Source organism: Nothoprocta perdicaria, unplaced genomic scaffold, assembly GCF_003342845.1.
Source record: "Nothoprocta perdicaria isolate Ctin4 unplaced genomic scaffold, notPer1 scaffold_50, whole genome shotgun sequence".
NCBI lineage: Eukaryota > Metazoa > Chordata > Aves > Tinamiformes > Tinamidae > Nothoprocta > Nothoprocta perdicaria.
The window spans coordinates 1,010,435-1,036,800 of NW_020455755.1; the positions used below are offsets into that span (position 1 = coordinate 1,010,435).

The 26,366-nt window shown below is 57.3% G+C and overlaps 1 protein-coding gene across 2 annotated transcripts in view; it reads left to right on the forward strand.

Annotated features, from left to right (window-relative positions):
* MSI2 (musashi RNA binding protein 2) overlaps positions 1-26,366 on the forward strand; it is a 107,502-nt gene that overhangs the window by 58,440 nt on the left and 22,696 nt on the right. For both annotated transcript variants that reach the window (XM_026047971.1, XM_026047970.1), the window contains exons 6-7: positions 10,481-10,529; positions 23,438-23,520. In XM_026047971.1, the coding sequence (XP_025903756.1) occupies positions 10,481-10,529; positions 23,438-23,520 (132 nt within the window). The remainder of the gene's footprint in view (positions 1-10,480; positions 10,530-23,437; positions 23,521-26,366) is intronic.

A 26,366-nucleotide genomic window follows, 5' to 3' on the forward strand; every position in this document is an offset into this window, starting at 1 on the left:
AGCGGCGGCTCCGTGTGCACTTGTCTCCATCTGGTGTCGGCCCCCCGGCGCTGCCGTGGGCGAGCAGAGCCTTCCTGCCCGTGGCCTGCGCGGGCGCAGCCCTGCGCGCACGGGCCTCGCGGCTGCGGCTCGTTTTCCCCATCCCGGCTCGGCTCCCGCCCTGGCTTAGGGAGTGTTTGAGGCTGGTTCTCCTGAGCTGTCGCCTTCCCCGCCGCTTTCACTGCAGCTCCCTGCTTGTGGCACGCGATGGCTGCAAACATATCTGCTGCCGGCTGAAACCTAATCTAATTAGGTCTTAATTATGTGGGGCGCCAGGACAAGGCTGTGGATTTTTATCTGTGTTTCCCAAAAAAGAGATGTGTCCGTGGGGTCTTTCCTTTGACTCTGTGTGCAGCAGGGAGGGCGGTTCTGTTTGTCCTCTGGGTATTTGTTCCGAATCCAACAGCGGGGCCTGCCGGGCAGGCAGGGCCCTCCCGGAGCGCGGTCCCCTGCACGGCCAGCCCCGCACTGGCCGCTGCTTCTGCAGCAGAAAGAACCCGCAGAGCCCGAACTAGAGAGCCCGGGCGGTGCTGCCGGGCTGCCCGGGGCGCCCTGCGTGCGCCGCAGCGCGAGGGTCCGCTCCCGCGCCGCTCTGCTGATGGGTCCTGGTGATCCGGGATGCAGTTTCTGCTCTAGGCGCTACTAGATTTGCCGTGTTTCATAATACTTAGTTGTGTTTTGAAGGTTAAATCCAGCCGTGTAAGAGCTACAAGTGCTACAAGAGCATCAAGATTTAGCATCTTGATGATGCTAAATCAGAGCATTCCTAGGTGTTCTCTAGGACTCGAAATGCCATCCTCGTTGGCTGTTCTTCTGCGTTCTTTCTGGCCTTGGAGCAAGCAAGGTGTCTGCTTGCTTGTCCTCACTCGCACGCGTGGCGGGAGCTTGCAGGTGCTGGGAAGCTGGAGACAAGCACTAGGCAAGGCAGCTGTGGGTTTTCTTTGAGACCCTGAACACATCACTATTTCTCTCCTGCTTCAGGCTCCCCGCTGTGCAGTGTGGTTGGGGTGCCGCTGCCTTCGGCGCAGCGGGTTTGGGGTACATGTGCCGCAGGTTATGAGGTGTTGAGCTGCGGTGTTGGCTTGCAGGGCTTTGCGCAGTCCTGCAGCGTGCCGTGCAGCTGGATTGCAGGCGCTGTGCTTTGTGACCCCGCGCCAGCAGCGGGCGCTGTGTGGGGGCTGTCCCTTCCAGAGCGCTGGACGTGCCCGGTTGCAACGGGCACTGAGCAGCAGTGCAGAAATGAAAGTCATAGTCAGCCTGAAGTGGCAAAAGCATCACCGTTTTTGATAAAAATACTGTTTTGAAATGGATGCCAAAGTTGGGAGCAGGTGCTGGGCATTTGTGCACGAGGCCAGCCAGCCCCGTGCACGTCGCGTGTTCCTGGCTCCCGAGCGTCTCCGGCACTCCTGGTCTCGCTGCAGTCTTGCAGGACTTGGGTCCTCAATTTTAATAAGCACGTAAAAAAACCCCAAGGGTTGAGTTATCAAAAACGAGCCCTGCCGAGCAGTTGTTTAGGCCTCCTGGAGATGGGAAGCCGGAGCGCGTCGCGTTGGCCGGGGCCGCAGGGCGGGTATCTGCCCGGCCCGCTCTCCGGCACCGGGTTGGTGGGAAGGGCAAGTTCTGACTATTAATTCAATCAAGGTCATATTTTGTTTATACAGAAGGAGAGTGAACTGTGGCTCTGCACTAATCCTTTCTCTCCTCGCCGGCTCAGCCTTTGTAATTCCGATAAGCCGCTCGCAGGAGCCGAGTCGGGATGTTCGCGCCGTCAAGTGGATATTGTGCGCGCGTTGATTATGGAGTGCGGCGCGTGGGCCCGACTGCAGAGAGGGTCTCTTCAAATGGAAGGTAGATCTGTCAGCATTAACGTTATAAGCCTTTTCTCTCTTTTTTCCCCTCGGGGCTTCAGATGCTGTTGGCAAAGGCTGGTTCGGAGCCGGAAGGCGGGCGAGCGCTCGGCCGTGGCGCGAGTGCAGGGACAGCTCGGACACCGTGGGGCTGCTGTGTGCGCCGGCCCCTAGAGCCACGGGAGCCGCTTGCCAAAGCAGCACCCCCTGCTCTGACCCACATGGCTTTGTTTTCAGAGGCAATTAAATAGAAATTACATGCAAAGTATGGGAGGAAAGGGTGAGCCTAGGGGTGGATTTTGGAATGAGATGTTTATTTCCTTAAGTCGTGTGCAGGAATTCTTCCAGGGATCCAATAAGAATATTTTCTTTTATTTAAACATAAAGTATTGGGAAGATGCACGCTAGCACATTGCCTCAGGGTAGCTGTAAAAATCATGAGTTATATTAGATATATAATCTGCATTTGCAGATATCTGAAGATAGGATATTAGATCCTTTTCCTGCATCCTGAGCACAGGCCTTTGAGTTACGCAGGGGTCATCGCCCAGCCACTGTGCAGCCGGGGCAACGTGGCTTTGCTGTACGCGGGGCTGGCCCGGCTCCCGTACCCTGGAGCGGAGCAGCGGAGAGGGACGGGGCTGAATTCCCTGCGGAGCTGCCGCTCCCGGCGTGCCCTGGAGCTGCAGGCGGCTGGGGCAGGAGCGCTGAGATGATGAGGACACCGCTCAGAGCACCCACCCTTCTTCCCCCTGCCGCCAGCCTTTGGAGAGGCCGAGCCTGCGAATCCCGAAAGACCGAGGGGCTCTCGGTGGGTTCCTGAGGCAGCTGCCACCCTTTGCACGCAGGGAGCGCTGGGTTGAGCGGGGACCCCCATCCCGGAGCCTCCGGCGCTCCCGCGCATCCCGCAAGTGTCACCGGCGGGTCCCTCGCGCACCCCTGGGTGCCCTGTGTGCCGGCTGCGCTGCCTCTGGAGCCTCCTCAATTTGCCACGTGTAAAGGCTCTTAAAAAATAAACAAGAAAAGCAATTATTTTTCACACTGCTTTACCCCTGAAATCTTGCCCTGTAATGGAGACTTAGAATCCATCGCGGTCGGCCGTTATTTCTGTGTAAACAGAGTCGTGCCCTATTGCACCGAGCAAACGCTCAATTTTTTCCATGATGCGTCGTGGCGAGCAGCGAAGGTGCCGAGGGGCGGCCCCGCTGGGAACGGGAGCCCCGCCGGATCCTGCCTGCGCCAGGGGGCTGTGGGCGCCCCGGCTCTCCCAGGGCTGTGGGCCGAGGGGCCGGGGCACCCACAGTGTCCCCGGGAGCGCCCGGGAAGACCCTTCCCTGTTGCTGCGGGAGCTGCTCCCGTCTGGTTTCCATTCCCAGGCGTGGAACTTCTGCAGGCAACACGCGCGTGGTGCGAGAGCGCAGCCCTTAAATACGTAGCCAGCAGCTGTTTTTAAAATTAAACAGGCACTTGAGGTTAAAAATCCACAAGTTCAACATTCGCTTCCTTCTGTGCTATTAAGTTTGGATTAAATCCAAAAACTTGATCATCTTATGTTATAGTGCGGAATCTCCCTGTTTGCGTTGTGCATTTCGCTCGCCTCGCGCTCTGGGGCTTGCTCCCCGGCTCCCGGGGCTGCCTGCTAGGAGCGGCCGCGAGCTTGCGAGGGGCAGCGCTCGCGCAGCAAGGCTGCAAAGGGGCCGCGCTCGGGCTGCGAGCAATGCAAAGCAATGCAGAGGCAGCGCTCGTGTTGCAAGCTGACAAGGGGCAGCACCCGGGCTGCAAGCTTGCGAGGGCCACTGCTGCGTTCGGGGCCGGCGCTCTCTGTTTTCCGGCGCTCTCCGCTCTCCGAGTCTTCCGTGCGCAGCCTGCTCCCGCGGGAGGTGTTTCCTCTGGGAACAAGTGCTGCTGGTGCTTCCATGTGGAGCGGGGCTGGAGGATCCTCGCAGGAGGTGCATTCCCCGAAGCACCAGGAGAAGCAGCTCTCCTTTATTGGGGCGACGTTCAGGAATATTAACGAACTAGGAAACAACCCGTCCCAAGAACCTTTAGCAAGATGGGTTTTTATTTTTATTAGGGGGGGAGCAGAATAGTTTCCCTTTCTATTTATTTTTCATGGCCTGTGGTGTGCGCTCAGACTCTGTTCTGGTGAGCCTTTAGTTGGCGCAGAAGGGCAGTTTAGCCTCGTCTCCTGGAGCTCGCCAGGCTCCAGTCTGGGCTCGGTGCTGCGCTCCTCGGGACATACAGGGCTCCGCGCCGTGGTTTGCGGCTCCTCGTCGCGGTCGCGGCGGGTGGTTTTGCAGGCGCCAAAGGAGCGGCTCCCGCTCGGTCGCTCCCGCTGGAGCCCCGGCTGCCCGGTGCTCCGGGCAGGCGCTGGCCCCGGCCCCTCGCGGCTCCGGCGCTCGCGTCCCGCCCCAGCTGCTCCGCTCCGCAGTGGGGCTCCCGCCTCCGGCTGCATGTGCCGGCGTGGGCAGCCTTCCTGCGAGGAAGCCCGCGCTCAGGGCGGGCGATTCGGTCACGCCGGGTGAAGGCTCCGCTTTGGCCTTCGGGGAGTTGTCGGGGAGCAGGAGCCGGGGCAGCCCGTGCGTCAGCGCCTGGTGAGCGCTGCTCTGCTCTGCTCTGCTCCGCTCTGCTGCCCCGCCTGTCCCGCAGCTCCAGAACCGCCGCCTCGGAGCCGCCCGGAGCGAAGGGACGTGGGCCGGGGCCCCGGGGCGCTTGGCTTGCGGGCACAGGGGCTGCTGCTTCGGGCAGCCGCGGCCGCCCCGTCGCTTCTCCTGTTCTCTGGGTTCTGTATGCAGAAACACAAAGCACAATTAGGATACAGTTATATATCCTCGTAGTTATTAAAGCTTGGATTAACATGACATAAAGTTTTGTCTGGGGAGCCTTTTGCTATGGCTCAGGGAGCGTTTTTGTGTGACAGTAATAGGCTACATTTAATATACTTGAATGATACCAGGATCTGTGTAATAAGACAGAACAAAGGGGGGTTATTTGAAGCTGAATTACAAAGGTGGAATTATCATTGGGAACGATCCACTGAGATCGCAGCTTAATTATTGCATCCTGTGTTGTTTTGGCATCGTGAAGAGGAGCCGTCGGGGCCAGGTTGAGGACGGGCCGCGGCCGCGCTCCGGGCGCCTCCCGCTCCAGATTCCATGCGCATCCGGCCGGGGAGGCGGGAGCCACTCCGGAGCAGCGCCCCGTTGCACACACGTCTTTGCAATTAGCCCGGAGCGCCGCGCTCCTTCCCGCCGCCTGCCTCGGCACGGCGCCGGCTGAGGGCCACTCGTTTAAACTAGGCGGTGTCACTGTAATCTCATTACTATACAGGTTCATTCCGCATCTCTGCCAATAACCCATTAAACGGCTTAGTTGTTTGGACAGGCCAGGAGCGGCTGCAAGGCGCAGCATGGAGCGCGGCTCCGAGCGGGACCATCGCGCCCGGGCCACTCTGGCAGCCCGCGGCGGGGTGTGCGGGACGGGTGTGCAGGATAGGTGTGCAGGATGGATGTGCAGGCACGTGCAGGATAGGTGTGCAGGATGGATGTGCAGGCATGTGCAGGATGGGTGTGCAGGATGGATGTGCAGGCATGTGCAGGATGGGTGTGCCAGGCCATGTGGGGCTGTCCGAGCCCACGTGCGGGGCCGTGCAGCAGCGGCGACCCCCGTGCTGCCCTCTCCTCCGGCTCGGACGCCCCTCCGTGCACATCGGCAAGGCTGCTGCCCGCAGGGACAGGGTTCGGAAGAGCCCGAGGACGGGTCTGACCCGCAAAGAGCAGCGCTCGCAGCTGCGGCCGCTCCTGTTCTCCCTGCTTCATGCCAGGTGGGACACATATCCCAGCTGCCAGGACCCCTCACGTACGGTCAGGGTCTGGTGCTGGGGGCTCCTTTTCCCTGAAGTAAAACCCTAAAAATCAAAGCCGTGGAGCTCAAAGCTGTGTTTGATTTGAGGGCGGCAGGACAAGAGGGGGAGATTAGAAGAAACAGCCCTTGGAAATGAACATTTAGTATGCAGGTCGGTGTTTGAGAAGAACAATAAAAGACAAAGGGATCTAGCAGGAAATAAAATGAAACTTTTTTTCATTACAGTGCAGGGAAACTTAGATGAGTTTTTCCTCGCTAATAAACTGCGCCGTTTCCTTTGCAGCTGAGCCTTTCCCTGGTGCTGATGGTGGCAATGCTTCATGCGTTCATTTTTTTCTTAAACTCCGGGCAGTAAAAAAGCCCTTCATGCACCAGGGAGCGTGGTAATGTAATACTTGTCTTATCTGCACCCTTATTCAGCAGGAATTGGCAAAAGGGCAGCAGGAAGGTCCTTAAGCTCCATCCTGTTCCTCTGCCCTGGATGTCCCTTGGTCAGAGCCGTCTCCCCGTGTGTCCTACGTTAGGATCGTGCTGCAGGGAAGAGCCCTTGGCTTCTTGTGCATGGGGGGCAACTTAAGGTACTTCATAACAACAGGGCTCTGTGCTAGTTTGAATTGTCGGGGTTAATTGCACAGCTCGTGTAGTGGTCAGGAGAGATGCGGTGCTTGCGGGAGGCTCTCGACGGCCGTCCCGGCACGTGGCTCGTGGTGGTCTCTGCCCGCGGCATGGGGTGTTTGCAGGGAACGGGCAGGCAGGTGCCCCGGCCCTGGCGATGCTGCAGGTTAGCAATGCCGGGGAGAGGGGCCTCCCTGCTCGCCGCGGAGAGCAGAGCCCCGGCCGGCCGGGAGCCCCGCGCGGGGCCGCCGCTCGCAGGGCGCTCCTGGGGATGGGGCTTTCCCCACGGAAAGGGGGACCTGGTCGAAGCCCTTGTTCCTGGGCTTAATCCCACGGGAACAAAACCCCAAGGCCCGGGATGGGGGAGCAGCGGGTTCCTGCAGCCCAGCACATGTGCTGCCCTAGTCTTAGTTCAACAGGAGCGGCTGCAGTCCAGGCGAGCACGAGGATTTACTTGCAGGAGTGATGAAATACCAGCACCTGACCCGTTACTAGCGACTAAGAGGTTTTTCTGCCTCAGAAAGCAAAATATTTTGCAAGTTATGCAGTGCGCATAAATAACGTAAGGAATTAGGTCGGGATACGCGGCGCAGGACGGGCATCCGCGGTGAGGGGCAGGGGCCCTGCGCGCAGCGGGCGCTTGGCTCCTCGGAGCTGGCGGGGCAGCGAGCTCGGCAGCCGCAGAGCCGCGGTTAGCGGTGCGGCCGGGCCCGGAGCGCGCGGGAAGGACCCAGGGAGGACGCGGGAAGCACCATGCGGGGCACCCGTGGCGCTCTCTCCATCAGCTGGAGAGGTCCATCAGTCCAAGAGGTGCTACAGGCTTTCCCTGCGCTCCTGGGAAACCTCTTGCACTTCTTGCCTGTTTTCACTGACTTCGCCCAGGATGCAAAGTCCCGTTTGTATAGGAAGTTTGGGCACGAAGTTGTAAAAAATGCCCCGCTCTCTGGCCAGACTTTCCCTGCTTTCCTGGAGTGCCCATCCGAGGGAGGCCTGTTCCGTGACTGCTTATCCCTGCAGAGCTCCGGGCTCGTGGAGTGACAGGCTGGCGCGGAGCCCCGTCTTCCACCGCCCCGCCGAGAGGCAGAGGGGTTAGAAACCCTGCGGAGGAGGGTGGGAGGAATGGATGGAGAAGGCTGCGTATTCTGGCACTGGCTTAGATCAGAAAGCCTTTCCAAGTGCAATTAATAGTCATTTTATTTAGGTCATCCTAGTTTTGTTGCTTTAAATACATGCCTCCATTAAAGTTGAAAAAAATCCGGTACGTTTATCTTGGCGGATCCTTTTGTGGACAGGCTGGGCATGTATTAAATAACCCTGGGAACCGTCCGTGTTATTAAAGCCTTTGGCTCCTCCAGTTTTTCTTTCTTTCCTCCTGTGCTGCCCTGTTCCTCCTCCTGGGTAATGATTAAGGCAATGACATATGCCAGCCTTTTCCTGCAGCCCTCCTCGATGGAAAAAGAATTAAATAAGCCCCAAGGCCACTTGGGCTTCCTGCAGGAGCCTGGCGCCGGCTCTGTTCGGGTCTGACCCGGGGGCACACACGGGCCCTGCTGCAGCGGGACAAGTGCGATGGGTTCGGGATGTGCAGCCGGTGCTACCAGGCAGCTCTTAAAAACCTCATTTCTGCCTTAGTGCTGAGACTTTGTTCATTTCGTAGCGCTCCTGGTGTCCTGGCGCCGGCTGCGCGGCTGGAGGCAAGAGCGAGAAACGCGGCCGGCCTCTGCCGATGAACCCCTTGATGAGGGAAGGGGTTAACTCGTGGGCGCGCTCAGCCACTAAATCTACTGGAGCCTCTCTCTTCCAGGGCTCGACTTGCTTACTATAGGGTTTGCTGCCGGTTACCTTGACTGTGTCCCTTATTTCTCCTTGGTGAAAACTTGAACAAGCCGCTTGTGTTTGATTCCCAGAGCACCGTGAGAACCGCGCGCTGTGTGTGAGGCAATGTGGGGTTTTCATTCTATTCAGCCCTTTGTATATTCAAATTCTTCTAGTTTCAGTTCTTGCTGTTCTGCCAGATTTCCATACCATTGATGGGCTTTCTGAATTAATAAGTTTCTTCCCCCCTTCCCTCCCTCCTGTAGCCTCACCACCTTTTTGCAACTAGTGAAAAGTTTTTCTAAGCGAGCTGCCCTCTCCATATTGATTTTCCCCTCTCGCTTGTCTCCCCGGCTCTCAGATGTTTTATTTCGCCAGGCGTTAATAGAATTTTTCTTTAGCCGTTGCACTTTATCTATTGAGGAGGTTTCAAGAAGCCTCATTGTGTGGCGGGCTGGGGAGGAGAGCGCCTATTCTCCTGCTACAATAGCTGCCCGAAAAATACCGCAGGGTGGGGTGGGCTCCGAAAGGGCAGAGACGGAGATAAAGTGTTCTGACCTTAGGAGACAGAAAAGATAAGCAATTAGGTGCTGCTGAAAGGGCACCAGCTGGCTGCAAGCACACCCCACTGATTATTTTTTCTCTTTAAAGGAATGTTTGGGCCCAGTCGGAGCCCAGCCGCACAAACGTGCGGGCTCCCCGTGTCCCAGGTTTCCGGAGCAGAACGTGCGGGCCTGGCCCTGGCCCCGAGCGGCGTTGTGCTGTCCCTTAGACCTGCGAGTTTGCTTCCTCGCAGCCAGGCAAGACAGCAGGACAAATGACGCTCGGCTTAACTTAGTTTGTGCTTTTCGTTGCCTCAGCATCTTTAGGTCTCATTTGAGATGGTATTAAGGACTAAACAGAATTAGGGAACCAAATTATTCTCCATCTCAGGCCATTGCTAAAACATTTTGCAAATCACTTTGAAGAAAGTTAGGAACAAGTTAAGCAGATAGGCTTTTTTTTTTTTTTTTTTTTTTTAATTTTTAAATAAGTCCAGGTCTAGCGTAGGGTTTTGCTGCACTGTGCGTCGCTTTCTTTTTTCTTTTTCTTAGCTCTACCCCGAGCACGCCTGGGTGCAGCGGCAGGGCAGGCCGCGGTGGTGCTCGTGCCCCCGCGCGTGCCGGCCCGCCAGGCCCCGCCACGGGCCCGCGGCCAGCCTGCTCCCGACCAGCACTTGCAGCCAGCGTGCGGCTCTCACACGCTGCTGCCATTCCAGGATCGCACTAAGCCGCTGCTGGCACCGCTCCCAAACGTGTTCCCGCCTTTCCGCGTGGCACTTGTTCCAGAATGCAGAAAATAAGAAAATGAAAATCTCCTAGAAATTACTGAAAAAAATCTAAGCAATCGAAACCCCCCAAGCACTCTGAACAGCCAGTGGATTCCCCTATGGAATAAAAGCTTTCCCTGGCGCTTGCCCCTGCCCGCTGCAGCCCAGTGCTGAGCTGGGGTTGCACAGACCCTAACTGAGTGCGGGCACCCAAAGCCGGTGACTTTGTCAGCAACGGAGCCCTGGACCTGCCTGGGGGCAGCCTCGGCTCTGCGGCTGAACACCTGAGAAGGCTGGCAAAAAAAAAAGAGAAAACTACAGCACAACATCCTGCTAAAATAAGTGCAAAATTTTAGGTGTGGTTGCACAGATTAAATGGAGGTGGAATAAATCATGCAAATAGTAATGAAAGTTGAAAGCAATTTGGTTGCACTTGAATACGTTTCATCAGTCATCTCTGTCTCCTGAGGTGGAAATTCCAAGCCTGATGCGAATTAAACTTTGTGCCTCCTCCCTCTGCCCTCTTCCTCTGGCTTTCAAAGGGCCCTTTGAGAGCCTCTGCCTCCCTCCCTCGGCACGCAGCTTTTGCGCAGCTTGGGCTCCTCAAACCTCCTGCTTCCCAGCCAGACAGCGACTCCCTTGCAGCAGGCAGGGGCTCGGCCTGTGTCACGGCCCCTCCCTGGCCCTTCCTCATCCCTCCACCCCGGGCACGAAGGCTCAGAGGGGTCTAGCTGGGGAAGCAGGAGAGCCGGAAAAGCTGCTTGGATGTTTGGCGTTTTAGTGTGGCAAAACTTACACTCAGGTCCCCGCTTTACCCCAGGAGCTGTGCTGAGCGCAGCGGGTTTCCCAAGGCAGGAGCTGCCCCGGAGCCAGGGGAGGGATTGCGGGATCGGTCGCCCCTGGGCCGAGGCCGCCGCTCCCGGCGTCGGGGCCGCGTCCCATCCCTGCAGCCGTGTGCTAACACGCCTCTCCTCTGCTCTGCTCTCTGCAGGTGGAGGACGCCATGCTCATGTTCGACAAGACCACCAACAGGCATAGAGGTAAGAGCTGGGCCCGGCGAGCGCGGCCCAAATGCGGCGTCCGCGCCGAGCGCGCCTGCGTCGCAGAGCGCTGCGTGTCCCGGGGGGCTGCGGAGCGCGGGCCGGAGATGGGGACCCCTCGGCAGTGCCGCGCTCTCCCTGTGCCGAGGGCGCGGTGCTGCCTCGCCAGCAGCCCCTCGTGAGCCCAGCCCAGCGTGCGGGGCAGGGAACAGCTATGGAAACTTGCTCCCGCGAGGAGGTCCCCGAGCGCGTCCCGCTGCGCACGGACAGGGTGCTGTGGCCACAGCCCTGGCCTGGGCTTCCCGCCCCGCGGGGGAGCGCGGAGCTGCCCTGGGGCAGTCGCTGCAGCTCTGCTCTGTGGGGCAGGGCCGGGATGCGGGGCCAGGATCGGGCAGAGGCAGCAGGGAGGGGACAAGAACCAAAGGTTGGACCTTGGATGCTCCCTGCACCTAGAATTACAGAATCCCTGTGTTTGGAAAAGACCTTCAACATCACCGAGTGCAAGCGTAAGCCCTTCAACACCTTAGCTGCTAACCCGTGTCCCTAAGCACCTCATCTGCATGGTCCTTGGATGCTGCCGGGACAGGGGCTCCACCGCCTTGAGGACACACAGTGGTTGTGCTGGGTCAGACTGGTGCAGCCACAAGCTGGGACAAGACACTCGGAGCTGGAGGCTTCGGAACCTCCTTGGTGCAAGAGCCCTGGGGCAAGTGCCTTAGTGCCCATGGAGAGGTGTCTGCAGCCCGGAGCACAGTCTGGAGATGGGGAACTGTGGAGGTCAGCAGGAATTTTGGCACTACTTGCTGTTATTTCAGTGTTAATCCATGTGCCATCCCAAATCGTGGTTAGGGTGAGCAGTTTGTAAGACCTGCTCGTTCCCTTATCTCCTTGCGCAGTTGCCAAGAGCAGTGTGCAATTCGGGCAGTACTTTGCTATCTGGCCACGAGTGTCTTGTCCAACAAGCACTTATCTGGGGTGCTGCGCGTGTGCCTGCTTGCAGACCTGCGCGCCACGCGGATTGCCTTGCATCCATGCTAAATGTAATCCTCTAAAGCCTCAGGACTTGAGGATTAAAAGCCACTTTTCTCACTTTATTAATTTTCCTGTAGACTGTGTGTGTGATCCAGCAAGGTGAATGAATTTGGGCCAGAAACGCTGGGTTTCTAGCCACCCGTTGACTTGCAGACTCTGGGGAGGCTCGGCACTTAGGTGCCCAGCAGCACACGGAGCCCGGCCGTGTCGGTGCTCTCCTCAAGAGCGTTTCAAGCACGCAGGTGTGTGGAAGCTCAGGTCTCGGGATAAGCAGAGCTCAAGGTGCCCCCTGTCCGTCGCCGCGTGGCTCCGTGCTGCTGTAAGCGCTGCCCAGGGCCCGGTCCTGCTGGTGCCACCTGGCACCTTGGGGCGCACAGCGATGGGCCGGAGAAGCCGCTGCTGCTGCCCGCTGTTACTGGGAGAGACGGCCGCGGCGGGCTGGGAAGGTGTCGTGCGGGACCCGCTGCGGAGGATGCTCGTCCCAGAGAAAAACAGCCCTGTGCTTCCCGTCCTGCTGCCAGAACCTCCGTTTATAGTTGACCTCTCAAGTTTTAATTGTCATTTTTATAGATGAGCTATAAATATAATTAAGAATTGCTGCAATTATTTGTTTATCGCTGCCTGTCTCAACTAAAGCAAGGTCACGTGCATTTGAAAATGCATCCCTAGGCAGTTTTGAAAAAGGAGCATTTAGGATATATGGAAATAGTTGCCTGGTTTGGTCATTGCCGGTGTAACCGTCGTTGGCAGCGAGCTCCCGATCACGCTGTGCGCCCGCGGAGGGCTGGGCGAGCGGCGCGGGGCTTGTGGAGGGGAGCTGCGGCCGGCCGGGTCCGCGCGGAGCGCTGGAAAAGCGCCCGCCACCGCGGCACGGGCGGATCCTGGTTGCACAGAGCACTTGAAGGGCTCGGGACGGAAAGTGTGATGTAACGTATAACTGGAGGTGCTGTTATTATTATCGCTTTCGTGGTTGAAACCGGCTTTTATTCCCCTGTCAGTTTTCTCGCTTGGTAAATGGGGCTCTGGAGAGCGCGTTGGTAGTGGAGGCTGCTCATCCCCGCGCGCTCCCGGTCCCCAGGGCCACCTCGCTGCGCCCGCCGGGGCCCGGGTACACGCAGCAGCACTGAGCAGGGCTTTTTAAGTGAGTTTTGAGCAAATATTTGCTTAAAAACTCCAGAGGAAGGCTCGGAAGATTCATTTCTTAATATTGTTTACCATTTGCAGACCTCTCCGGGAGAGTGGTGAGGGCTGAGCTCTAGCACTATCACTCGCACCTATTTAGATTGCTGTTATGACATGTGCCATATTAATATTTTATCTGAGTGTGTTTTCAGCATTACGTGCCCATTTATAAATATTCATGCCCGCGGCGCAGGGCCCGCTGCTCGGCGCGCCGCGTTCGCGCCGCGGTGCCGCGGGGCAGCGCGTTGTGCCCGGGGCCGTGACGGGCTGGCCGGGCGGCTGCTGCGGCGCCGGGCACCTCGCGAGAGGTGTCAAAGGGGCCGCGTCGAGGCCAGACCCCGGAGGCCCCTCGGGAACAGCGAGCAGGGCTCCCGCCACGCTCTGCGAGGCGATTACGGAGCAGGGTCTCGGGCGGCCGCAGGCGCCCGTCTCGTGCTGCTCACGCCACCTGAGGCTGCGGATAATTGCCCGCTATGTTCTGTCTGTCAGAGCTTATTGCTTAATTTTACACCAGTAATGGAAGTGGCGTGCCGGGAGGGGAAGGGAGAGCGGCTGCGCGGGCCGGCCCGCGCCGCAGGGCACGCGCGTGCCAAGGGGCGCACGGAGCTGCCTCGCCGGCCGCACGCGCGCTGCCCTCCCCGTTTGATTTTCTTGCTAAACAAACAAATGCAATAATAGAAAGTAAAAAAGTCCCTGCAACCCCAAGTAAAGGTTGCAGACTGGCCCAGCAATTAGTGCGGAAAACTCTAGCTACTCTACTGGACTCTAAGGTAAATATCAAATTAAAAATGTATAGTCAAGGCTATACAGTTGGTTGTATAGGTTTGTAAAGCTCCTTGTATCTTGTTTTTATAGATAAGCAAAAGGTGGGTGAAGGAGGTGCAGGGACACGGTGTGGGTGGGAGCAGCGGGGCTGCTGGCACAGAGCTGGGCTCTGCCCGTCCGCAGCTCCCCTCACAGTCACCATCCACCTGAACCTGAACCCCCTGGAGCACTGACCCCCCAGGCCCCTGGAGCACTGACCCCCCAACCCCCTCGAGCACTGACCCCCCCAACCCCCTCGAGCACTGACCCCCCCAAACCCCTTGAGCACTGACCGCTGCCGCTCTGATTGCAGTTAGGCGGCCATGTCCCAGGGAGCCCACAGTAAATCAGCCTTTTCCTGCCCTTCGGAGCTTCTCCAGGAAATGTGGAATAGGCCTGCAAGTATTTAAGACTTTTTTTTTTTTGTTAATTCTGGTGAGTTTGTGCTGTGTTTGCAGGTAGCCGGTACGGCTGAGCAGCAGTCGCTCTAGGATGGCTCGAGCTGCCGGCTCTGTTGCTGCTCTGAGCAGCTGCTCTGAGTGACAGATAAATTAGCAAAAATCCTGATGATCTGTGAACAGAAAGGAGCCCTAACTGCCGTGGAGAAGTTCCTGCTTATGAATAAGCTCAGTCATCTGGTGAAACCCAGAACCTTTGCTTCCCGATGCAGCAGCGCAGTGATTAGCAGGTAGTTCTTAAGTCTTGTGGGACTATTTGAAAATGTTAATTGAGGAAAGGCCAGAAGCAGGAGGAGAACAAAATGCAACATTTACATAGATGGGCAGTCTTAATACAACGAGCAGAATTAAAATCAGTACGGTGACCTTGAGAAAACAGGCAGCTATTCACAGCATGCCATGCCCAAAACGGTAATGTGAAAATACGGAACGCTGCTGCGCCGTTCCCACTCCCCCGGGGGCTCGTTTCCCAGGGGCTTGCTTCAAGACAAAGCCTCTCGGCTCAGCCCGCTCACATATGCATAGTGAGTGGCAAGGTTTGTTTATTTTATATCTGCATTTTATCTCTGCTGGGTTTTATTATAAAGCTTTTGGTGCACTTCTGCTTTTACTGGCTGCAAGGAGGAAATTCTGAGCGGCGGCCGGAGGAGCCGGGGTCCGGGACGCGCTGCCGTGTCCGGCAGGGACAGCGCCCGAGCAGAAGGGCGGCTTTGCTGGGCCCCGTGCTCGGCCTCGGCAGCCTGGGGATGCTGCCGGGCACCCTTGTCCTCTCCCACCCTCGGAGCTTCCCTCCCCTGCGCCCAGTGCGGGCAGCGCCGGGGCGTTTGCTTCGCGGGCTCGGCCCGAAGCGGCGTCGGGGCCTGCACGTCTGCTCGTCAGCACCCTGCTCCCCGCACGCCGGACTTGCAGCTCTGCTTCCAAAGTGCTGAGTTCTGATTCCAGGTTTCTCTAATTAGGTTGATTAATAGGTACTGGCAAGGAGTGATTTTGCTTATCCTGTATTTTCTCTTTTTTTAAGTAAGAACATCTGGCACTTTTTTGCTGGATCTGATAAATAAGTTGTGCATTTTTTTCCCAAAAAACTGCAGATAGGCTTTTTTTTTTTTTTTTTTTTTTTTATTTATTTATTGCCTGTTTTCTGTACCAGAAAGAGCACCTTGCAAAGGGGGTGACACTGTGCAGATCGTTCTCCGATTGTTTTGGGACAACAGCACGTTTGCTCCTTTCCTGCTGGAAAGCAGGGAGCGCGGAGCTCCTGGCAGCGCGTGGAGCCGCTCAAGGCGCCCGCGCGCTCCCACACCGCAGCACCCCGTGTGCCCAGCGGGGCCGCGGCCGCCCGGCGCGTGTCGCGTCGAGGGGAACCTCGAGGGGCGGCCGGGAGAAGCCAGCGGGGACAGAGGCCAAGGCTGGGGACCACAGAGCAGGTCCTGGGCCCTCGCGAGCGGCTGCCTGTCCAGCTGTGACCCAACGGAGGGACCATGGGTTTCGGCATGGTCCTCCAGAGGTGCTGTGGGTTTCGGCACAACCTGCTGGAGGTGCTGTGGGTTGCGTCCAGCCTTCAGGAGGTGCCGCGGGTTTTGGCATGACCCTCCAGAGGTGCCGCGGGTTGTGTCCAGCCCTCCGGAGCGAGCCGGAGCGAGCGGGCAGCCCGCCGGGCAGCGCGCGGCAGCAGCTGGGCCGGGAGGGGAGCAGCTGCTGCCAGGAAATTAGTCATTCGGTGGAGAAATGGGTTTGATAAATAATAAAACAGTGGTATTAACAGCAGATGCTTTCCAGGTCAGGTGACTTCGATGAAAGCACCCAACAACTGTGGGTAATGGTATGAAAAATGCGCATCTATATTTATGGGCCCATCTATATGAAAAGGCACGTGAATGAATGTGTGTTTGTGTATAGGGGTGCGTGTAGAGATGCACACACATATCTAGGCGTGTATATACACACGCTCCCTGTGCATGCACCTGGCGCTTGGTTCCTGTCCTAGAGGGTGGATGTGGCCGCGGTGCCGCGCGGCTGCGGCCGCTGCCGAGGGGAGCGCGGCGGTGCGGGCGCCTTCCGCCCTGCCTCGGCCGTGCAAGAGCGGTTGTGTGGCAGGCGCTGCTGCTGCTGCTCTTGGGGAGCCCCTCGGGGGCCGCGTGCGCCCCGTGTCTACCCCGCGTGCGCCCCCGGGCTGGCGCGCGCAGGGCGGATCAGCCCGGCTCTGCTCTCAGGTGGTTAAGCAGCATCTGTGTCCGGCCGCAGCCAATCTAGCTCACCTCGCGGAGGAGAAAAAAATAATCCAGCATCAAAATTGCTGCTTTTGGAGCTGTCGCGTCTCCTTTGAGTAGGAACTGGAGACAACTAGACAAGCTTCAATGAAAGCGAATAAAGAAACATTACTTTCTGAACACAATCTTCTGTTACCAGTCACTTTTCAACAGACATTCAATCAAAATGCTAATCGCAAAGGCAACAAGGGAGTGAGGTTATTGTAATACTAATTGATAGGCTGCAGGGATGGGTTTTGATAAGTGCTGCTGAAGATATATTTTTGAAATATGATTCTCTTTAATTACAATGATACTAATAAGAATGAACAAATGATTTAATGATAGTTTTCTAGGTAATGGCTGAAAGATTTTGTTCAAGTTATTTTATAGTTTTTTTCCTTTAAATATATATATACATGAAAATCACCTTAAAAATAAAGCCATAGTGGGAGGGAGTGACTTTATCTAGACTTGCGTGGCTACTTTGCATCAAAATTAATACTGTCAAATCTGAAGCTCTTGAATAAGAAATCCAGTCATTTATTTGTACAATAGATTTTGCTGAAAGCCTCTAGTTGAAGCCCCACTGCATGTAGGAATGTATTTAATATCTAATGCCTAGAATAATTGGGATCAATTATGCCAGCAAGGATTTAACACTGTGTTTGGAGGGAGGGGAAGATGGGACTCGGGGGAGGCGCCGAGGTTCCGAGTGCGGCCCCGGGACCAGCTCATGTTGTATTAATGGGGGTCGTGGGCACAGAGCCCTGGGAAGCTCTGCGGCGGAGCGGATGTCACTGTAGGGCAGGATACTCCATGGTGGCCAGGGTGCTCCGAGGTAGAGCGGGATGCTGTGATACAGCGGGATGCTCCAAGGTGGCCAGGATGTCGTGGTACAACCAGAGGCAGTGGGATGCTCCAGCATGGCTGGGATGCTGTGAGGTGATTGGGATGCTCCGAGGTGGAGCGGGATTCACTGAGGTGGCCGGAGTGCTCCGAGGTGGCTGGGATGCTCCGAGGTGGCCGGGGTGCTGCGGTACAGCCGGGCGCTCCCGCGGCCCCCGCGCGCTGCTCTGCTGCACAGCAGCAAACACCATCCCGCTGCCTCCGTCCCCAGGGAAGCGGAGAACAAAGGGAAAGGGCAGATGTGTCACCAGCAGCCAGGCTCTGCTGCAGCTAATTTTTGATGAATTAATTGATAATAAACCGAGGGGGGGGCCTGGGGTGGGGGCGGCTGTTGTCAGCGCGCGGGGCCTTCGCGGGGCAGGGAGGGATGCTCTCGCCTGCCTCTCAATTTGTCAGGCGCTCTCCACGATCTGCCAGAGAAGAAAGGGTAATTAATAGGCTTGAAGTCATTTCCGATGTGTCAGTATTTCTGCCTTGCTTCCAAGTGATAATGTTGCCTGGCTCGAGGCCTCTCGGGAGCCTTCCATCTTATTAACTTGTCTCGGAGAAACGGAGAGTGGGGACGGCTTGGACCGGTGGGTGATGCAAACTGAGGATTTGTGGCGTGGCAAGCTTTAAACACGGGGCCTGGGGAGCAGAAGTGGGATGAAAAGGAAGAAGGAAGGGAGAGGGGTGCCGAGAGGAGCACAGGGGTCCCGCGCGGGCCTGGGCAGCGGGGGTGTTTGGGGCCGGCTGCCTGCACGGCCGCACGGGAGTCCAGAGCATGTGGATGCTCAGGCGGAGGCCAGGAAGCAGCCCGCTCACGCGCCTTCTCCTCGCGGCTCCCGGCGGCCCCATTGACGGATCCATGGCTTTTCCTTGCTGTGTTTGCAGCATGGGATCGCGGCCTCATGCTGCGACGGTGCCCTCAGCCGCCCGGAGCCGCTCCGCATCCCGAGGCGCCAGCGGGACCAGCCCAACACCCTCGGGAAGGAGCTGCCGGATAAGCGGAGCAGCCCGCGCTGGCCTGGCGCCCGCGGCACCGTTTGCTCTCATCAGCGCCCGGGCGCGGGAGGCGCTCGGGGTCTCTGCTGTGGTCCTGAACAGTAACGCACGGTCTCCAATCCTATATCAAAAGAGGGAGTTTTCCCTGTATTTCTCCTGGTTTGAGCAGCCGGGACGCTGGCTTCCTCCTGGATCCGCAGCTCTGTGCAGCCACCGTGCAGAGGGAGAGCGTGTCCCCGTGCAGCCGGTGGTGCGCGCCCGTCACCGCATTGTTTCTCACTCCTTCTGTACGAGCAAGGGCCTGCGTGAGCGTAGAGACAAATACAACCAATAATATGTACTTGAAATTTAATGCAAGCTAATTCATTTTGGCACAGCCCCAGCGATGCTGATTAAATGGCCTGTGAAGTGCTACAATATCTTGATAATGTACATTCTGCATTTGATTATATAATCAATTACGTTGCGCCTAGTAAAATTCAGAATTAGTGGAAAAGCTCTGTGCAGGTTGCCCCGGGTCCTGGGTGTGTTTGGAGGAACTTCTGCCCTCTTGGGCGGCGAGGGCACGTGTGTGTGTATTTGTGTGTGTGTGTGTGTGGAGAGTCCAAAGCAGCCGGGCAGAGCGGCGGGAGAGGCTCAGCCGTGCAACGAGGAGGTTGGTGTGGGATGCACGGCAGCGTCTGCGTCCCCGGGCGCTCGGGCCTGTCCGTGGCCCTGCCGCAAGCCGCGCTCGCCCAACCCCGCCCGGCCGGCCCCACGCCAGCTCTTGCTGCATTTGCTCTCTCCTTTTCCAGCGGCGCTATCGAGCAGTTGGAATATGGGCCTGGAGTATCGCGGGGAGTAATCTAATTAGTATGAAGTCAATTCACTAGTTCCTTTTGTATCTCGTGATTAAATAAGTGGGAAAATGGCTTGAAAATTAGGTGCTAGAACGACCCAATTACATTTCTGTAGCTTTTTGTATTCAATTTCATAAACAATTTTGCTCTTCGCTGGTTAATCAGTGAATGCCTTTTTCCAGTTTGAAAAGCACTTTTGAAATTATAATGCAATTAAGTAGCGCGTGGCTGCGGTGGCACGGCGAGCGCGGCGGCGGGGCTGGCGCGCGGCCACGCGGTACCTGCCGGCACGAGCGCCGCGCCGCCCCGGCGGCGCCTCCCCGGTGCCAGCCACGGCTCCGGCTCTGCTGCGCCTGGCACCGGGCTGCCCGGGGCTCTGTCCTGGTGCCCGCGGTGGCCCTGGGGACGCTGCTTGCGTCGGTGGCTCGCGCAGGTACCCTGCTTGCACGGGGATGGCTCTTGCTAATGTTTTTCCCTCTTTTCTTCCCGTTTGCGAGGTCCATGGGCCTGTGGGATGTGCAATGGATGCAGGAGGTAGCTGTGGGGGCCGTGTTGGGGCAGGGGGGACCACGCGGTCACCGGCCGAGCGGTACCCGAGGGTCCCGGTGTGTGCCCAGCTCGTGGCCCCGCGGCAGCCCCCGCCTTGGGGAGGCCGTTGGTGTTTGCCAGGAGGCCTCTGCTCCTTGCACAGGGTGCTGCTGTCTTGCAGCTCTGCTCCTGGGGCACAGTGTCTTGTAAAGATTTTAGGTGCTTGAAAAGAGGTAACGGGCTGGACGCTGCGGTGTCCCCCAATTCTGATGGCCAAGCAGGGCGGGAGCCTCCAGCCTGTTGCTCCGCGCAGCTTCTTGGTGCACGGGGCAAGGCAGGAGAGTCAGTGTCTGCCTGTCTGTACGCAAACGTGTGTCTGCAAACGCGCACGTAGAGCTGCAGAGACAGGGGGATCTGCAGAGGGGACGCGCGAGGGCAGCGGCTGCGTCCCGCGTGCGGCCCTGGGAAACTGCAGAGAAACAGCCGTAGGAAACTGCAGAGAAACAGCTTTCCTGCCACGGTTATAAATCTGTTGCTAAAGTGAGGAAAGGGAAAAGGGGGGAAAATCCCCCTGACAACAGAACCCTAGCGCCGGGCTTGGTGCTGCCCCGCCTTCTGAGAGCCGTGGTTGGAATTATGCATCATGAATAAAAACTGCTGTCAACATGCATTGGTTTCAGAACATTAGAGCATATGGTATGTGATTATCTGTATTGTCAAATGCAATAAAGTGAATTTGGATATAATAAAAAATGTAGTATTTTAGAAATTTGGTAATAAATTGTGGAAGAATTGACAGGCAGAGAGTGTTTGGCGCCTGTAGGCAGAGCGATAGCGATGGCAGGACTTGCTGGGCCCGCGGCCGCCGGGCCAGGATAGCTCCGTCCCCTGCAGAAGGGTCTGTCCTTCTCCTCCCGCGGGGCCGGGGAGCCGGGGCCGTGCGTCTCAGGACACTCCTGCTCCCCGCGCCGCTTGAGCCCGTTAGCAGGAGATGCTCGTGATGCTGGAGACCCCGCAAGCGCTGCGATGTTGACCTGTCCTCCCAGCTGGGGTGACAGCGGGTTGCGCTTGTCCTCGGCATGGGGAGTGTTGGGTTTGTCTCTGCGGCAGGTCCTGCCCCTGAGGCGCCTTCCTCCTGCTCCAGACCGAGGCATTAAACCCCGGGCTCCATAAACGTGAGCGGCCCAGCGCGATGACTCCGAGACAGAGGCAGGAGCTCAGTCGGGAGGAAACTTTGGGCTCTTCTCTGTAGAACATTCCGAGGTGAGAAAGGCAGACGTGGGTGACTGACACGTGCGCGCCGTTTCCCTTGGTCACCGCTGATGCTTCCGAACGATCCGGGAATGTATTAATGGTTCCTGTTAATTAGCAGGATGATAGAACTGGCATTTATTAAGTCGCTGTGTAGTGCGCGTTTTAGTCATTATGTACTCAGCACTCTGGTTTGATTCCAGAATGTTAATAGAATAAAATTTTAATGAAGATTTGTTGTTATGAAAGATTTATCACGCAAAGTTCAGGTGCCACTTGGGTCCGTGTGGCCGCGTGGTGGCAGGTCCGCGTGCGAGCCCGGCCGCTCCGCGCCGCGAGGAGCGCAAGCAGGCAAGGCAGGGAAACAAATGAAGCTCGTGTCAACTTTTCGTGTTTCTTCCCTCATCATTAATGGATGGAATAGGGCTCGTTTATCAAAAGGAGGAAAAATTAATTGACAGGGGCTTTAATATTATTATGCCTGGCTTGTCTGGTCTGGAAGAAAAAAAAATTCTTCATTTTTTATTTTATTTTTTCACTTTCCAAGAGGTATTTTATTACAGATTATAGCTGGCAGCTGCCAAACCGATGGGTGTAAACAAGAGAGCAGGTGCGTAAATAACACCCAGTAGGACTGGGGAGTTTCGTGCTTCAAAACTTAAAATACTTAAGGGCAGCAAAATGAGGAGGCACAAACCCAAGCTGGCGGAGCAGCGCCAAGCCTGGCTGCATCGGCCTCTTGGGCCACCGCGTCCCGCGCGGAGCTGCAGGCGCGCGGCGCGCCCGGCCGAGCCGAGGGCAGAGCCGCTTCGTGGTGACGTCTCGGCTCTCTGCTACTGAAGCTGACACAAAACCTGCAAGCGCGGGTGCGAAACGGGGCCGGCTGGCGTGGGGAAGGCCAGGTGCGGAGCGCGGCACGCGCGGTGTCCTCGGAGCAGCTACTTCCTTGTTGTGGTTTCCAGTGATCTTGTCTTGAATCGCTTTAAACCTCCCCGTTGGAGCTGCTGGCAGAGCGCGTGACCACAGCTCCGGCCACGGGGAGCCCCTCGGGGTGGCAGGAGGAGGTGGCGAGCGCCCTGGGTGCCGTGGCCAGCGCCGCTGCTCGGGAGCCTTTCCAGGGATGCGCGGGGTTACGCGGGTGCCTGGGGTACCCGGCTCTCCAAGCCCCCCGTGCCCACCCACGTTCTGTGCCCAGCACCTCTGTGCGTGGGGCTGAGGCCCCTGCTCCAGGGCGCTTGGAGCCGTGCGGCCCCTGGAGCCCTGCTCCAGGGAGCCCTTTCCCACCTGGAACTCCTGGGAACGAGTCTCAGCTCCCCTTGGAGAGCCCCTGGCCACAGGCCTCTCGTCTGGTGCAACTGTTTGCCTCTTATTTTATTTTTCTCCCCTTTTCTTTGTCTTTTCTCTTACAGGAAAGATTATTCAAATGAATATTCAGTTTTATTCATTTGAATAAAAACCCAACCGTTTGACTCTGTTAAATGCTTATCTCTTAAATGGAGCTTGTTAGCTTCCAATAATAGCTTCATTCAGAAGGATGCGGTATAATTTCATTTTAAAATGTGTGCTCCTTGACAACCAGCATCCTATTTCTGTCACCATTTTAAGCAGCCTGCTTTGTTTTGTGTTAATCTTTTCCATGCACTTCCCCAGGGTCGTTTTTTTTGGTGACTCTTAGTACCTCTCAGAAGAAATAATGGTCTATTTAGCCAGGAAGGTTTCTCGAGTTTGGTATAAAAGGGAGCATGTATTCATTATGCTGACTAATAAGGCATGCATGCAGGAGGGCTTTTGGGCTTCTTTTCTTTTGCACGTGCAGTTATAAAAAGTTGGAAGCTGCTATTTCAAAGGCGAAAACAAAGGTGAGCAGCCCTGCCCAGCAGTTTTGCAGTTTGCCTGCAGTTTTGCCTGCAGTTTTGCTGCAGGTTTTGCTGCAGTTTTGCTGCATTTTTGCAGTTTTGGCTGCAGTTTGCCTGCAGTTTGCCTGCAGTTTTGCAGCAGTTTGTGCTGGGCGCTTCGTGGCAAGGCCGCGGCTGGGAGCCGCTCTGCCGGAGCCGCGTGGCGCGGCCGAGGGCTCCGGCGCAGCGCAGAGCGGGAGCAGCCGCGTGCCCCGGCGGCCGCAGGAGGCCTTGGAGGAGGCAATTCGGGAAGAGGGGGTCAGAGCCCGACCACGCGGCCGGCAGCAGCCGCGGCCTCTCGCCCCCAGCCAGCTCATCCCTCATGGAGAGCTCCCGGGAATTCAGCAAGGGAAAATCCATGCACTTCCTGCAAACCATAATCGGGTTTCGTGGAGGTGGCTCTTAGGAAGCTGGGATACACGGAAGGGAATATCGCCGTGCTGCAGTTCCTGAGCCTTCGCTAGCGGCGATCTAACTGTCCATTAAGTTCTTTAGGATGGATCAGAAAATCTATAAGGAGACTTTAGCTCTCCATTAAATCCTATGGGAGGACTGCAACAGAGCCCAATTACTTCTTCTGGAGATGCCGTTTCCTCCCTCCATTAGCCTGTAATAGGCTCTGCAGTTGCTCCATAGAAAGCAACAGTTTTTACACATGTATTTTGATATGAAAGTTCTCAAAGCCCCAAGGTGCCTAAATAATGCTCTGTTACAATGAAATCTGTACGACACGGTTAATATTTTCCTCTCTTTCCACTTTTTTTTTTCTTTATTAACCAGGATTTGGCTTCGTAACTTTTGAAAATGAAGACGTGGTGGAAAAAGTCTGTGAAATTCATTTCCACGAGATCAATAATAAAATGGTAAGTGTTTGTTTCTCCCCTGCCGTGCCCATGTATGTGTGTGCATGGGCGAGCGTCGCTGTCGTCCCCGCACCGGCGCCCGTCCTGCACAGCCCTGAGGTTTCTCCCCAGTTCAAGTCTGCCCGGGTCATGGTCCTCCTGTCAGTAAAGCCCCCGAGCTGGATGAGCACGGACATTTGTATTTCAATTGATGCAATAACTTTGATATTTTCAGAAAATACTCTTTTTCCTTTTGTCAAAACATCCTTTGCTGCTCAAATGTGTGTTCAGATATGCATTGTATATTGGTCTGATATGTGTTCACAGACTCTAAATTCAATAATAGAGCTTTTAGTGTGGATAAGATCAAAGCAATCTCCTTGGCATATGCTGGAGGCCTGATTCAATATTTGACTTGCTAATTTTTCCCAGGGCACTGAAATAATATTGCTCATATTGCTGCTCGCTGCAATATGGATCTGCAGTAGCAGCAGCGGTCCCTTGGTTGCAGTGCCCAGGCTGGGCCGGGGGAGCGGATGCCCTCAGCCCGAGGGTGTGGGCAGCAGTGATCCGCCAAGTCCAGGCGACCATGGGCACCTCCCTGGGCTTTTTCCCCCATTTCTCCCTCAAAACCAGTGGCCCAGGAGTTGGGAAGCACCGTGCAGGAGCCAGCCTCGAGCAGCCGCAGCACCAGCCCGGCAGAGCCCATGGAGCAGGTCTCGTGCCTTGGTTCTGCCGTGTCTGGAAGAGGCCGGGCCCGTGGGCGCTGTGGCTTGCAGCGCTCCTGGCCAGGAGGATGGCTCGCGGGGAATGGCCCCTCATTTCCCGGCACTTGGGACGGCTCCGTTGGTGCCGATCTTGGCGGTGCTCATGGTGCTCTCTAGAGGGGAGACGTGCAAGGAGGAACCTCCCCCGGGAAGGGGCAAGAGGAGCCACCGGGGGCTGGGGACCGGGCGAGCGGATGCATGCGGCACATGTCCGGCTGCAGGCTCCCCACATGCCCTGTGCCCGGGGCGACCTCTCATCCCCCGCTCCAGGCCTGGCTGTGCCAAGATCCGGTGCCTCTTTGTGTCCAGCTTGGAGCTTCCCGCCGGCTCCGGGAAGCCCTGGCTTAGTGACATCTCCAGGTGCCCCAGGTCCCCTCCCCGGAGCTCCAGCCTGCGATCGCGGGGCACCGCGGGCGGCTCTGCTCTCGCTGCTGTCAACGGCGCTTTGCCCACAGGACAAAGTTGCCCTGTCTTTGGGTGGTAAAACGCTTTGCTGTGCCCTGTGAGGGTGTGAGCACACAGAGCGCTCCGGTTTCCCCGGCAGGCCGCGGTTTCCCCGCGGTTTTGGCCGTGCTGGGAGCTGAGAGCCCGCTCTGTTGTGCTGGCTACAAGGGCCCTTTCAGCGCCGCGCGCAGCCCGGCCTTGCCCGGGCCCCCGCTGCCCCTCCAGCCCCACGAGCACCCAGCGGAGCAGGGATTCTCCAAACGAGACTAAACAAAAACAGGGGGGTTTCATTTTCCTGCCTTTTTTTTTTTAGTCTCACATTTAAGACTTTCTTTGCCTCAGCTGAGCCTGAGGAGCAGCCGTCCCCCTGGGGAGAGCCCTGGGAAGAGCCTGCCCAGAGCCGGGTGGCCGCCCGGCCCTGCAGGACGGGCTCTGCGGAGCCGCTGCCCTGCGCCCTGCCACCCTCGCGCTCAGCCTGGGCTCCCCTTGTTTACAGAAACTCTAAGAATTATTTTTCTTTCCTTCTGGTGACTTCTTTTTCCCCTTTAAATGCAAGTTAAAACCCCTTTGCAGCCACCCGCCTCCGTGTGCGCTCGCTGCACGGCTGACGACGGCCGCTCGCGTCGCGAGAGCAGCGGCCACCCGCGCCTGCTGCCGGCGCTCGTTATGGGGTTATTGTTTCTGGCGGAGCTAATCCCAACCTCATTTTCCTGCTAATTGTGCACGGAGGCTGGGAAGGCTCTGCCGGGCAGCCGTGATGCGGGCGGCAGGACCTCGGCTCGTGAAGGAGACGGGGCTGTCGCTGAGAGCGGCGCCCGTTAGCCCCTGCGGTGACCCAGATACAGCAGCAGAAGTCGAGCTCTCGAGGAACTTGCCTCCAAACTTCATTAGATTCTGGCAGTTTGTTTGCAAGAAGTCATGTTTTGACAGCGCGGGCTGGGGCTGAGCATTGCAGCGCCGGGAAGTGTTGGAGCGCGCTCCGTAAATACGATCTGCCGGGAGGCTTGCCTCGGAAACGGGAGGAGTGGGTGGGTCTGTTTCAAATGCTCCCATTACAGTCAGTTAACCTTTATGTTACCTACATGGAAATTGTATAAACGTGAGGCTTTCGCTGAGGAGGTTGCCTAGGAACAGGCGGTGGGTTTTGCCAAGGCAGGAGCGCGCGGTCACCGATGGGGCTGTGGGGAGGGAGGGCTGCGCCCTGCCGCGCTCGCTGCGCGCCGGGAGCGGCGCCCGTCGCTCCGGCCGGGCGCCAGGGCTGCTGAGCGTGGAGAGCTGCTCCGTGTTCCCCATTCCCCGTGCAGAAGGAGCCTGCGAGCCCGCGGCATCCTGCTCGGGATGGGCTGGTCAGGATGCTGCGTTCCCTGGAGCCTCTCGCAGGGTTGAAGAGGGCGTTAGGCGCCGTGCAAAGGCAGCGGAGCCCCGGCCACGAGAGGATGCCGAGTGCCTGTTAGTAGTGGTTCCGGGATTTTTCCGAAGGGTGGGAATATTGATTCTTTATCTCTGCTTTAAAAGGAGCTTTGTGTAAGGATCACCCAGAGTCATTTCCCGCCGTAATGGAGCAGTGCCCAGGACTTCCCTTCATCCATCCCACGCCCACGAGGCATTGCTGGGAGGTGCCCGCAGCGCCCTTGTCGTTCTGGTGCCCTTGCTGTG